This window comes from Canis lupus, chromosome 18 (genome assembly GCF_003254725.2).
Source record: "Canis lupus dingo isolate Sandy chromosome 18, ASM325472v2, whole genome shotgun sequence".
NCBI classification, from domain to species: Eukaryota; Metazoa; Chordata; class Mammalia; order Carnivora; family Canidae; genus Canis; species Canis lupus.
In genome coordinates, this window is record NC_064260.1 from 8,036,070 (window position 1) to 8,049,941 (window position 13,872).

The window sequence follows — 13,872 nt, forward strand, 5'->3', positions numbered from 1 at the left end:
ATTTCATCCTGTGATTATACAACTACAATCATCTTGCCTGTCTGCCATTAGGATTCTTCTTATTTCTAGAAAGGATGCTACTAAATCCTTACTTGCTTGACGCTTCGTATTTTTTCTTTTTGGACACGAGCCCCCCCCCCCCCCAGTCCATTTACTTAAGAAGCGTTTGTGTTCTTACTGTGACTGAAACAAAAGTTGGTATTTAAAAGAATAAGATGAAAAGTAAAATGAACCCAGTAATATGTAGGAAGGATGTCAGTGATCTTAGATTGCTTGAAGGATGTGATAAAACCATCTTACCTCTGTTTTTAAAATCTCGGTGGGATTTAAATGCTGGCTCTTCCAGAAAAAAAGTTCTCAGAAGTTGTTGTTTTTTAACCAAATGCACCTATTAAAATGTGAGAGAATCTTAAAAGAGAAGAGTGAGTTACATTGATGTTTTGTAAAATAATTTAGAAGCGAGAGAACAAAACGGTAAGAGAAAGTGTTACACTTCTTACAAGGAATTAGAGGCCCTTAACCCACTGTCAAGAATGAGGATGTTTTGTTTTTACCAAAGTAATGTAAATCAGTCAGCTAATCCATATTAATGGTTACATTTTGCTTTTTAAAAATTCCTCTCAAAAACTAAAATTTTCTAAGGTTTGAGGTCATCTGAACATTCAGCCAGTATACTGTTCTTATGTGTACACGATTTAGACTCAGGACCACATGCATTTCTCGAGGGGGTGGAGATACCGCCTCCGTTGATGATATCACAAATTAGACACTTAAAACCTAGTAATTTTGTAATCCAAGGTACCAACAAAACCAAAACTATAGAAGTTCTGATTAACTGTACTTTATTTTCCATGAGGTTTTAGTAAATGTTCATGGTCCCCGCTTTTTTTTTTTTTTTTTTTTTTTGGAGGGAGGAGGGGGGTTAACATCTTTATTAACACATAATTCATATACCATGTGTGAAGTGAACAAGATAGCCACTACACTACAGAAATCCTAGTTCACATACCGTGTGATTCATCCATTTAAAGGATACAGCTCAGTGTATTTTGATATATGCACAGAGTTGTTGGACAACCCTCCCCTCAATCAATTTTACTACATTTTCACTCTCCCCCAAAGAAACCCCACTTCCCAGGCTCTTCTCAGCCACAGGGAACCACTGGTCTACCTTCCTTCCATATAGACTTGCCTGTTGTAGGCATTTGTATAGATGGAATCATACAATCTGTGTCCTTTTGTGACTACCCTCTTTTACTTAGCATGGCCTAGCAGGTGTCATTCCTTTTTACACACTGGTTCTTCGTGGGAATGTGCTGGAGCTCCAGTGCAGTGGAGCACATGTCCTCCCTACGGGGCTGGGGTTGGGTGCAGTTAATTCCCATTCTCTGAATCCAACATAGTGAAGCCCTCTCTTCAGACATTTACTTTCTTAAAGAATTTTGTCTTTCTTACACACAAAAGAAAGTGGCTTTGTTACCGATTTGTACCTAGAAACAAGATTTGATTACCTGTCTGTGAGAGGGACTCCATTTATTTATTCCTTCTTAACCAGGAAGCAGGTTTTTTTGCTTTTTATCTCAGCCTAATTCTTAATATCTGCAAACCAGAAAGAAGAAAATACTTTATTTTTATAAAGAGAATGGTGTTTGTGCCCAAAACCTTGAGTCCTTTTGGTATTTTTCTGCGTAATTTTTAGTTGTATCAGAAAACTGAAGGGTACCTGGATACTTTTATAAGCCAGCGCGGATTCAAGCCGTTGTGTTGGGAGGTCTTCACGGAGGTCCCTCCCACAGAAAGCATCACACTGTAAATACTATTAGGAAGTTTGATAGGTGCCAACAAAACCATTTAAATTATTTTATTTATCTCAAATTAAAGCGCATATAGAGATAAAGGACCTATTTCAGCCCTAGGAGTCTATGGTTGCTGCTTTTTTTCTGCTTTTGCTGAGTTGAAGCTGTTAGGAATCCAAATGTAGTGTGTCCCTAATAGAATCTCATGACAGCTGTACAACTTTTCAGAAATGGCACATGCATCAAATACACATAACAAGAAGGTGTATGCCCCCTTTCAGAATGAAAGTTTTGAAGGATTCTTGCCTAGTTTCTTATCAGCAAACAATTTCAGTTTCTCTCTCAAACCAGCTTGAATGTAAACTAAGCTTTAATCCATTATAAATTATTTTTTCCTCTTTCTCTTTTGCAGAAATATCTCTGAATGACTAAGAGATAGTACCGGTGACTCTTGAACAATATGGATTTGAACTGCATGGGTCCACTTATATGTGGATTTTTTTTTATATAAATACAGTACAACACTGTAAATATATTTTCTCTTCCTTATGATTTTCTTAATAACATAATATGCAAAATAAAATTATCAGTAAGGCTTTTAGTCAACAGCAAGCTTAATAGTAGTTAAGCTTTTGGGGAGTCAAAACTTAACATGCAGATTTTTTTTTGGTGCATAGGGTGTCAGCGCCCCTCATTCCTTGTTGTTCAAGGGTCAACTATAATAAATGTATACTATAAAATCAGGAAGCCAATTGAAAAGTGAGCTTATTTAAAGTCGTTTACTTGCTTGTATCCCATCCTCTGCCAAAATAGGCGGCTTTTTAAAACATACTTTCTCAGCAAATCCTTAAAATTGCAAATTATTGAATTGCACTAAACATACTGACTCAAGCCTCGTTTATGAGCTCACCTGGTGGCAATGTGAAAAGATTTTAAAAGAAGCATTTCTAGTTTCTGGGAAGGCAAGGTTTCCGTTTCATTTCCTTCAGTTTTAAAATAAAATCTGTGGCCTCAAATTGTAGAGTATTCATGGGTTAAGATACAGAGAAATGGGGACGCCTGGGTAGCTCAGGGGTTGGGTATCTGCCTTCTGCTCAGGGGGTGATCCCAAGGTCCTGGGATCGAGTCCCACATCAGTCTCCTTGCAGGGAGCCTGCTTCTCCCTCTGCCTCTGTCTCTGCCTCTCTTTCTGTGTCTCTCGTGAATAAATAAAGTATTTTTAAAAAGACAGAAAAATGTAGCAATAGGATGAGTCAGAAATAAAACTGTCCAGCAAGCATCCGACGGCTTCTTTGAACCCAAGTACCTGCAAGCCGGTGATGCAGGTCCCAGGGTCTTGAGCATTCATATATGAAACACACCACTCTCCAGGTCTTTATTTCCTCTCCTGTCAGAGCAGCAGTACTCTAAGTGTGTGTGTGTACATGCATGTGTGTGTGCACACGTGCAGGGGTGCTCGTACACAGGTGATCCCATCCCCTGGGGTATTGGTTTACTGGAGGCTGTGCTCTTTGCTTGTACACGGACCTTGGGCCATGAAACATCAGGGTACTTTGTAGAAGCTTTTGCAACTGGTGACAAAGTTCAAAACAGCAGAAATGGGCAGAAAGCCAGGGCTTTCTTTTATATATATTTTTTAATTTTATTTATTTATTTATTTATTTATTTATTTATTTATTTATTTAGTAAGAGATCAGTTTATGGTTAACGGTATGGGACAGACCGGGAAGGTACCATGGCCCATAGTAATTAGCTTCCCAGGAATAGACTGACAGACTTACAAGCAAACAGAGGGACAGGGAAACAACGCCAAATGGCTGAGAGACCCAGGCCCAGCCTCGGTGGCTATACCTGAGCCTCAGTTCCAGTTCTGCCCTGGGAACCTGGGGGATGAGCAGGACCCACAGGTGCCTCAGTTCTTGTAAGGCTCCCATCTCCTCACTCCCTCCCGTCCCCTACCAGCAGGCTGGGACTTCTCACATGTGGTGTATTTCCAGGGCTAGGGAATGGTTGGTCTGGGGGTGGGAAGGCAGGGGCCTGGGTAGTACGGGGTTAGCAGCGTGTGCACAGGGGAGCACCCGGGGTTGGTGGCCAGCGCGAAGCCTGAGCTCTCCTTGGTGCTGGTCTTGACCTTTGCATCACCAACTTCCCTTCTGCATGTGGACGAGCTGCCTGATTTGGGGAGGGAAGGGACTTGGCTCAGCGAGGCATTGCCTGTCCACGTGCTGGGGCTGCGAGAAGCTGCGAGAAGCTTCAAGGGAGCAGCTGAGCTGTGCTAGAAGACTTGTGTTGAGCACAAAGGGGGAGAATGGGAGACACTGGGGAAGCTGGAGGGTGCTTCCAGGGATGGAGAACCCCTTGAACAGCCGCCACTTTATTGGCAGAGCCGGAGCAGTGGGCGCCCGACGGAGGGGCCAGCAGGTGCACAGAACTGGCTGCGCCCTCCCGCCAGGGAGACCACGGGGCAACCGGAGGGGACTCTCCCAGCTTGGTCGAGCCCACCGTGGCCTCCCATTAGCCGGGGGTCTGTCCTCCCGCAGCGCCGGCCTCTGGGAAGGACGCTGCCTCGACCTCCCTCTGCACCCCGGGCTCCCCCGGCTGCATGGTGTGCCGTGGGCACCGGAGAGGTTCGATGTGTTCGGCAGGTGCCCGACGAAACACTTATGGTCCCACTTGGAAGGGGGGCAGGTGGAGAAGCAGTGCGGGGCCCGGCCGTCCCGGTCCCGGGGCTGCTGCACGACGGCGCGTCCCCGGCCCCGTGTTCAGGCGGGGAGGGCAGGAGCGGCCCCGCCGAGGGACTGGGCTGCAGCCCTGTAATTTACTCCATCTATCTCTTTCTGGAGCTTGGGCCGCTGGCAAATTGCATGTCTTTGTGTTGGATTAGTTTGGACTTTAATCATGCATTATTTTCCCTCCAATTAAATTATTTATATATTTGATTAACGTTTTCACTGCTAGGGAGTCAAATGTTCAATGGAACCACAAATAAACACATGCCCATTGAATTTCAGGCCGGCTTCACCTGGGAGCGTGCTGTCGGTGGAATGCTAAGAATCTGCTGTGCAGAGGCTCCTCAGCTACCTGGGATTTGGGCGTGAGCAAAATCCACCAGGTCCTAGGAGCACAGAGGGGTTCGGGTGGCAGGAGTCTCTGGCCTCCCTCCTTCCCCTGGCTTAGTCTAGGATCCTGACTTGTTTCTTTCCTGTAGTTTTTGGTTCTTTTTTTTTTTTCTGTTTCTTTTCCCTAGCACTGAAACCTTCATTCCTCAAATTTTGCTCCCTCAGGCTTGACCAGCCTGACCAAGAAAGTCAGGCTAGTCCTGCTAGCCCAAGAAGGAAACTGAAATCACTTCGCCAGGGGTGAGCAAACGCATGGCCCACAGGCCAGGTCTGACCCCCTGCTTGTTTTTGCACAGCCCGTGAGCGGAGAATGGTTCTTACGGTTTTAGATGGTTGAAAAATATTTTTTAAGAATATTTCTTGACATGTGAAATGTTCAGTGTCAAAGATAAACAGCTGCACCCATTCATTTACACGTTGTCTATGGCTGTTCGCCTAAAACAGCCGCAGAGTTTGAGTACCTATGACCTTTCGGCCAGCAAAGCCTTATAACACTTCCTGTCTGGCTCTTTACAGAAAAAGTTTGCCAACGCCTGATCTAGTTCGTCGCCCAGATTTAACAGATGAGAAAAATTAAAGTTCAAGTAGGAGAAGTGACCTGTCCAGGGGTACACAGCTCATCAGAAGCTGGTCTGGGGGGCATCTTCCCATGCCCACCCCATGTTCTTCCCACCGTAGCCTAGGGCCTGCCCTAACGTGAGCCCTCCATGACCACTCGCTGCAGAGGCCAAAGCACCTTGTGAAAGGAGGGTAAATATTTAGGACACAGGGACATGCAAAGTCTATGATGTCTTGGAATTTCAATTTTCACTCGAAATCTAGAGTCAGGAAATATCTTAAGCCTACAGTGCATTTGAATTACCCAAGTAGGCAGAAGGATGTCCTCGTATTTCTCTAGAGTAATTGATTACATCCTGTGCTCAGCACCAGGACCTGGTCCCCGCCGGCCGGGGGCGGGGGATGGGGGTCAGAATCTCATTTCAAGAAAAATAACTTGTGGTCTCCATCCAAGTTTGCACTCAGGAGCAGTTTCAGAAAATTACAGAAGCCTGTTGGGTGGAACTCAGGTCTCCTGCACAGGGGCTGAGAGGGAAACCCGCCCCTGGACGCTGACCTTTCTGGAAGTGAGGTCGCTCCTACGGCCTAGTGCAGGTTCTTCTGCGTTCCTCCCCGCGTGGAGACGGCTGGCTGACCCACATGGGGTTCTTGGCTTGGAATGTTCAGATGTCCCAGAGGCCAAGCTCGACGAGAGTTGGTGAGGGATAACTCTGAAGTGGGGTCTTCTGGTACCTGCGCTCCTGTCAGCATCTTGTCCGTTCTCTCCTCTGCCTTTGCAGTCGGTCCCACCTACACCTTCGTAGGCAGCTTCTCAAACTTCCCAGCCATCGGTTGAAACCTCTGCTTGAGAGCCTTCTGTCGCTCTTCCAGCCAGGCGTGCATCTGAGGGGACTAGCGGGGTGTTGGCTTCTCCTCCGTTGCCTCACCCAGAGGAGCAGACCCCTTCCCTCTCCATCCAGAGGGGACCTCCGGCGTCCTGGGGAGGGGAACACAGTAGAGTCTCTGACTTCACTGACCGCCCTTGGCACCTCCCCTGTCGGTCATTCCAGTCCCCCTGAGTGAGGGCAGTTAGCTGGGTTCCCCCTGCTTGGGGGCAGGAGTCCCAGGGCTGCTCTCTGCAGGTCGTATCCTGCAGTCTGGCTGCCCATCTGGCTCCGCACGCAGCATCGTAGGTGGGCGCAAGCTGGGCCCCCTCAGCAGCACCCACCCAGCCCGTGGAAACTCATGCCTCCTTACTGCGCCGGGCCGTGGCTGTGCTGGCTGCCCCCCGTGTCTGCTAGGCCTATCCTGTCCTGCCATGCGTGTTCCTCACCCTGTTCCTCAGAGGCACCACTCTTCTGCATTGGTGACCCTTTCTCCCCACACCCTTCCTATCTGCACACCTGGCAGGCCTCTACTCCTCGCTCAGGTCCTACCACAAACGCCCCTTCATTGAAGAAGCTGACCCAGCTCTTCGGTGTGCCACATGGATTTGAGCCCCCCTGTTAATTATTTTTAGAAAACCTTCTTCCTTCCTTTCATGACACTGATCACAACGATAATTGTATAGTAAAATGAGGCATTATCTGCTTGGCTCCGGTGGACTGTCGTTTCCTTAGGAGAGGAAGCACGTCCGTCTGGTTCCCCAGCGCAGGGCCTGGTGTGGAGTGGACCTCACTCCGCATGAGTAAATGCATGACAGACGAATGGAATGCTGCAGTCACATACTGTACAGTAAGCATTGATTAATCAATGAGGAAAAGTGTTTGTAGAACACTGGAGACTCAGCTCAAATGCAACGTCCACTCAGAAAACTAAATTTTCTAGCTCGTACTCCGGTGATCCCGCACATCTCCTCTTGGAGACCTGGGGATCTTGGATGACAAGCACCCGGTTCTCTTCAGGAAGTGTGCACGCGGGACAAAAAAGAGTGCACTCGCCAGTGTTGCCTTATTCTACCTGCCAAGGTAGAGTTCGCGTTTGGCTATCATTCAAATCCTTCTGAACTCTTGATAGTGTATTATCGTAAAGTGATAGAACACGTTACATTAAAATAGTATCATATGGACACTAGGCGAGATGAAGCTGAGTCAAGATAAGCAGAAGCATCAAATTCAATCTGCTTTTGTCCAGTGAGACTTTAGTTTGCCAGAGGAGTCCAATCAACTCAGCAAATATTTACTGAGGACCTGCCAGGTGCCAGGGACACGGGCCAGCCGCTGAGAAATACGAAGCTAAAGGATTTGGGTCCTGTCCATCCTCCAGGACTAGGCTCAGGCCCGGTTGCACTTCTGCTCTCTAGCTCGACCTAGCTCCCTCCTTCCTTCTCCCCTCCCTCCCTCCCACCCTTTCCCCCTGTGTTTTCAAGTACATCCATCCAAGGAGTCTGTTTCCAACAGCTTGGGAAACAGCGAGCCAAGAATAGTTTTTAATGGAATGGATTCGTGTGAATGGCAGTCGTCTGCGTGTCACGGGGGCTTCCAGGCTGGGTCCCTGGCATACCTTGGGACAGTCCTGGCTGCTGCACGTGGGCTGCAGAGATGCTTTTAAAGCTGAAATGTAAAGATTGTATGCTGTCCCCTGTCCAGGACCTCTCTTCTCTTTGTACCCTTAGGTGTGCTGCTTAACTTTTAAGAGCTGCGAGTACTCAGAACAGTTGGCTTTTTATAGGAAACCCTCATCTGTGTGTCCTGTGCTGCTGTACCGTTGGGAGCCTGGGCTATGCCGTGTGGTTTCCTTGTGGAAGCAGGTGGAGCTTCCGAGGACCCGGGTTGTCTCCCGCTGGGCTCTGCTCAGTTCCCCACCCTCCTCTGTGCTCCGGCTCTCCAGGGGCTGTTGAAGGAACAGAGGGTTCATGTAGCTGCCTTCCTCTGCCCTCTCCCAGTTGGTTTTCAAGTCCAGAAAGCAGAAGAAACATCATTTTTCCCTGCAGCAGTAGGCCCCCTCCTGGAGGAACCGGGAAGGGCAGACTCAGGATGCAGCGTCACCCCCAGGCCCCCAGAGACCTTGCACCGGGGAGCCACAGCCTAAGCAAGATAGTAATTAGACGTCCTGTCACTACCATGCAGGGCATGGAATCCAAGGGGGGCTTTCCCCTGGTGCACGGATTCACTTGTGGTGTCTTTCTATGGACGTTCGAGAAAGTGCTCGCAGGAGCCTTAAATGAAGGCAAATAGAATGTGGGGTAGCCCGAAAGTAAAACCAGCAGGATCAACCCAGGACACTGAGTGGATATTTATTTATTTATTTATTTATTTATTTATTTATTTACGATAGTCACAGAGAGAGAGAGAGAGAGAGGCAGAGACACAGGCAGAGGGAGAAGCAGGCTCCATGCACCGGAAGCCCGACGTGGGATTCGATCCCGGGTCTCCAGGATCGCGCCCTGGGCCAAAGGCAGGCGCCAAACCGCTACGCCACCCAGGGATCCCTGAGTGGACATTTAAATCGCATCATCATCCTATTTAAATTGACTTCAATTTGACCCAAGTCGAGAACCTTCTCTTCCTGGGGCGCTTCTGTAGGTTTCTAGTGTCTTCCCATCTGACACCTGAGGTGTGACTCCCAAGGAACCAAATAAAGAATGGTTCTAGGGGGACCCCTGGATGGCTCAGCAGTTTAGCGCCTGCCTTCATCCCAAGCCGTGGTCCTGGAGTCCCGGGATTGAGTCCCGCATCGTGCTCCCTGCGTGGAGCCTACTTCTCCCTCTGCCTGTGTCTCTGCCTCTCTCTCTCTCTCTCTCTCTCTCATGAATAAATAAATAAAATCTTTAAAAAAATTAAAAAAAAGAATGGTCCTAAAACTTTGAATTAATGAGGCACTCAGGGAAATTCATCTTCATTTTATTTTATTTTTTTTCATCTTCATTTTAAAAACGAAGTTAAGAGAGTTCTCGAGGCTGGAAAAAAACCTTAGAGCCTACGTAAGCCCTCCCTGTGTTGTGTGCATGGAGAAGGCTAAGATTCTGATAAGATCCTGAGACTAGTGTTCTGTGGGTCTCCTGGTTCTCGTCAGTTGGGTTCGTTCGTCCCTGATTATTATCCAAGAAAAAAGTCCCACTAACTGGAACTAAAGTGTGGTTAGAGAAAGCACTTTGGTTTTTGTTACTCCCTGTCACAGAATGACACGTGTGCACGCACACGTGTGTGTGTATGCATATGTGTATGCGTGTGTGCATGCGTGTTCACTTCAGCCGCAGTGCTAACCTGAGGCCTAGAGTGACTGAGAGCAGGAAGTGCCCCTGTTGACCTTGACACACCCCCCCCCTCCCCCGCCGCGTGGCAGGTGGAAAAGGTGGAGGCCCAGCGAGGGCGCATGGGCTCCCGGGTCCACAGCTCCCCTCTTCAGAGCTACCTTTTCTGGGACCCCAGACTTCCTCCAAATAGTGCCACTCCTGCTGTTTAGGAAGTATCCTTGCAGGGTTACTCAGAACAAATTTACTTAAGAAACATGCAAACTGGGGCACCTGCCTTCAGCTCAGTGGCAAGATCCGGGGGTCCTGGGATCGAGTCTTGCATCCGGCTCTCCATGGGGAGCCTGCTTCTCCCTCTGCCTGTGTCTCTGCCTCTCCCTGTGTCTCTCATGAATAAATAAATAAATTCTATTAAAAAAATACAAACTAAAAAATATAATAATCTGTAGGTGAAGTTATCAAATGTTCCTTAGGGCTTGGGGCGGGGGTACTTTCTGGCCTCCCTTCTTCTGCAGCCTTCAGAAAGGAGCCCTACATCTCCATGTGCTTTCCTTTTCTTCTTCCAAACCCCAGCATATAAATAACGACCATATTCACGGCGAGAAGAAGGAGTTCGTGTGCCGGTGGATGGATTGCTCGAGGGAGCAGAAGCCCTTCAAAGCCCAGTACATGCTGGTGGTGCACATGAGGAGACACACCGGGGAGAAACCTCACAAATGCACTGTGAGTGTGTGGCGCAGGTTGTGGGCCCGGGGCTCCCGGGAGCCAGCACCTGTCCGGTTGGGGTTCGAGTTCCCCCGGCTTCTGCACACTGTGCTGATGGACCCAGCAGAGGGGGGCCCGGCCAGGAAGGTGGGCAGGCTGGGGGCGGGCAGGGGGTGGTCTGTGATGAATGCGAGGGGTTCTGAGAAGGGGGATTTCTGGAATGGGGGGAAATCCTGGTGCAGAAGGGACCACTGACAGCCACACTGGGGGGGGGGGGGACAGAAGAAGTGCTGGACCTGCACCGTCCAGCAGGGGAGACGTGAGCCCCTTGTCCCCCTTGGGGGCTTTCAGGTCCTGGCCAAAGCAGCCAAGGCACTGATTTTTTCCATTTAATTTCTTTTTTTTTAATGTAATCATCAATAGCCTCTGGTGGCAAGTAGCTCCCACATTGGATAGCGGAGTGGCCAGCGGGCGGGTGGGCAGGGGGCGGCCGGGGCGCACCGACGGGCCCTGGGAAGGAGCGCATGGCTACCTGCCCCAGCACAAGTGCCCATCACGCCCCAGGGCTCACAGGGCGAGGTGGGTGCCAGTTTTGACTTGAAACACTTAAGTCTATTGAAAAATAGAACCCGCATGACTTCAGGGTTTTTCTTTGCCTTCCCCCTAGGTCCCCATGCCCAATAGAGACCCCAGGACTAAGCCTGGTGGGCGCAGTGGCCACTGCTCAGCCCTGTACTTTACATCTTAAAGACCCTTTACAAACGCGATCAAATTCCATGCCTTTGTATGGCCACAAACCCATATTAGTGAACTTTGTGCTGAATCTAAAATCAGTGGGAATTTGAGGAGATCAATGAGCAGATAATGAAACCCATTGTCCACATTGAGTGGTCTATTAAAAAAAAAAAAAGAAAAAGAAAAAGGCCTCCAGGACTTTTTCCTAGCCCTGAAAACGCTGTCTCTTGAACTGCACCGAGCCCCATCTGAATCGCGATAAATGCAGAGTTTAGTGGACTTTTGTTCCTCGGTTTTGAAAAGCTGCTGACCCTCGAAATGTCAGTCTTTCATCAACGTTGAGGGAGCGCTAGGCATGAGCCGGGATTGTGTGGAATAATGCAGATTCTCCTGTTTTCCTCAGTTTGAAGGTTGTACAAAGGCCTACTCGAGACTAGAAAACTTGAAAACGCACTTGAGATCTCACACTGGAGAGAAACCGTACGTCTGTGAGCACGAAGGTTGCAACAAGGCTTTCTCAAATGCCTCTGATCGCGCCAAGCACCAAAACAGGACGCATTCCAATGAGGTGAGGCTCGTCCACGAGACTAGAGACCGGGCCGGAGCTCAGGGCAGAAACAAAGAGCCCTGGCGGCCCCGCATGAGGAAGCAAGGCCCAGGCCCATCCCGTTTCATTTCCTCTTGGCCATTCCCAGCGTGAGCGGGGCTCTGGGGCTGCAGGTGAAGGCCGGAGCCTCAGAGGTGGGGCCGCCTGAACGTGGGCCTGGTCTGGTGAGCAATGCAGACCCGGGGGAGCTTCACACCCCTACCCCTGGTGAACAAGTCTCACGTTGATCAGAGCTGCCACCTACTGGCCGAGCGGTGGGAGCGTTGAGCTTCTGCATTTCACCCCCTGGCTCTGCCTGGAATGGCGGGAATCCACGCAGGGGATGCCCGACCCCGACCCCGCAAGCACCGAGGGTAGATCAGAAGTTTCGTGCTGACAGCTGACAGCTTACTGCTAAGACGGCCACTTCTGCCTGCCTTCTCCAGGTGCTGTCTTCAAATGCATTTATCCAAAAAGGCTTTTATGGGGCAACCAGCCTGGGCTAAACAGGATTTCCAGACATTCTGAATTCCGAAGGATCTTGGGAGCCATCCTCGGAAATCCAGAATGGTTTCTAGTCAGTCATTTTAGGATGGTGCACTCAGTAAGGCGTCAGGGTTCTTGGGTGGTTCCTGCTGGGTTGCTGTTACTTGTAGACAGTTATCCCCCCAGAATTTCAGAGAGGCATGGAGATGACAATGATCTCAATGACAAATTATTTTTGCCCGTGTTTTCATGCACGCCTGCCTGCAGACTCCTCTCGGAAGGCCTAGCTCAAGCGCTGTCTTCTCAGTGAAGCCTTGCCTCGAACGAATCCAGAGGTGAACAAAAAAAGATCCCCGCACTTTGCGTAGTGACGGGGTGTTTAGCCAGAATTGGTTAACGTGAGACATAGTTGTGCCCCCACTAAGTAGCTCGTCTGTTTGCTTGACATGTGTGAGACAAGGAGCCTTTGACGTGGCGCAGCAGCTCAGGAACCGTTGGTTTCAGCGTCCTCACCAGGTGTCCCTTCAGCTTAAGAGGCCGAGCGAAAACATCTCTAATGGGATGAACCACACTTTCTTAAAAATACACTCACACTTCAGCTGACATGCGCAGGTTCACACGCACCGACTGGTACGCCAGGGTCATGGCAGGAAACGGAGACTTACGTCATTTGGGATCTCTTATTATTAATCAACCTTTTGAGGATGCTTTAGGGGAGGTGCCACATCTCCATTTTTTTTAATGTCAAAGATGCCTTTGCTACGTGCAGTGGTTGCAGGGTCCTCTGTTATCTGTTACACTTGTTCTGTGCAAAGTTTTAGGGAGTCAAGGCAAAACCCATAACGATAGAAAGGAGATTAGTGATTGCTGGAGGCTGAGGGAGGGGAATAGGGGTGACTGCAAATCGGTACAGGATTTCTTTGGGGGACGTTGGAAATATTCTGGAGTTTGATTGATGGTGGTGACAGCTGCACAAGATTGTGGATGAACTACATGCCACTGAACTGTGCAATTTAAAAGGGTTATTTTTATGGCATGTGAGTTGTATCTCAGTTTAAAATGTTTTAGGGGATTCGATTAAGTAAGAATTAAATTAATGTATTTAACTCCATATATTTCAGTACAATTAGGACTAGAAATTTAGAAGGCAGGCACTCCCGTAGATTTGTAGGCCCGGTTTTCCTCCTGTGATTGCGGAGAAATTCGGGTGGCGAGTGTGTTAGGATTAGCAGTGCACATATACAAACACACTTCCTCAGCCTTTCATCTTTTTTATGGACTTAAAGTATGTGCACAGCTGTTTGCTTTGCTTAAATGCATTCGAGGTGAGCTTGTCCACTTCTGTGAGGTAGAAAGTTACAATGTGAGAGTTTATCCATTATGAGATTGAACGATGCCCTGTTCAATCAGATCCTTCGCCCGGGTTGAGCAGTGTATCTAAAATAAATTAACCTTGACCTACGCAAGGCTTTGGCCTTCTGTACGAATGATGGACAATTTCACATCCACCAAAATCAAGAATCTAGATTTGTGCCAGGAACCGATCCCAGAGACATCTAGATATCTTCTTTTGTTAGTTTGCTCTCTTCTTTGTACTTTCGTTCATTCCCTAAACAAATACTGAGAGCTGGTTAGGTGGCACACGCTTTGCTGTTGTGGGTGCGGAACAGGATACCAGGGACTGGAGCAGGAGGGGCGTTGTTCCCGTTCAGGTAG

General features: G+C 48.6%; 1 protein-coding gene across 4 annotated transcripts in view; it reads left to right on the top strand.

The window, feature by feature from the left end:
• Positions 1-13,872, top strand: part of GLI3 (GLI family zinc finger 3) — a 270,176-nt gene that overhangs the window by 241,706 nt on the left and 14,598 nt on the right. For all 4 annotated transcript variants that reach the window (XM_049096345.1, XM_049096343.1, XM_049096344.1 and 1 more), the window contains 2 exons: positions 10,218-10,367; positions 11,488-11,652. In XM_049096345.1, the coding sequence (XP_048952302.1) occupies positions 10,218-10,367; positions 11,488-11,652 (315 nt within the window). The remainder of the gene's footprint in view (positions 1-10,217; positions 10,368-11,487; positions 11,653-13,872) is intronic.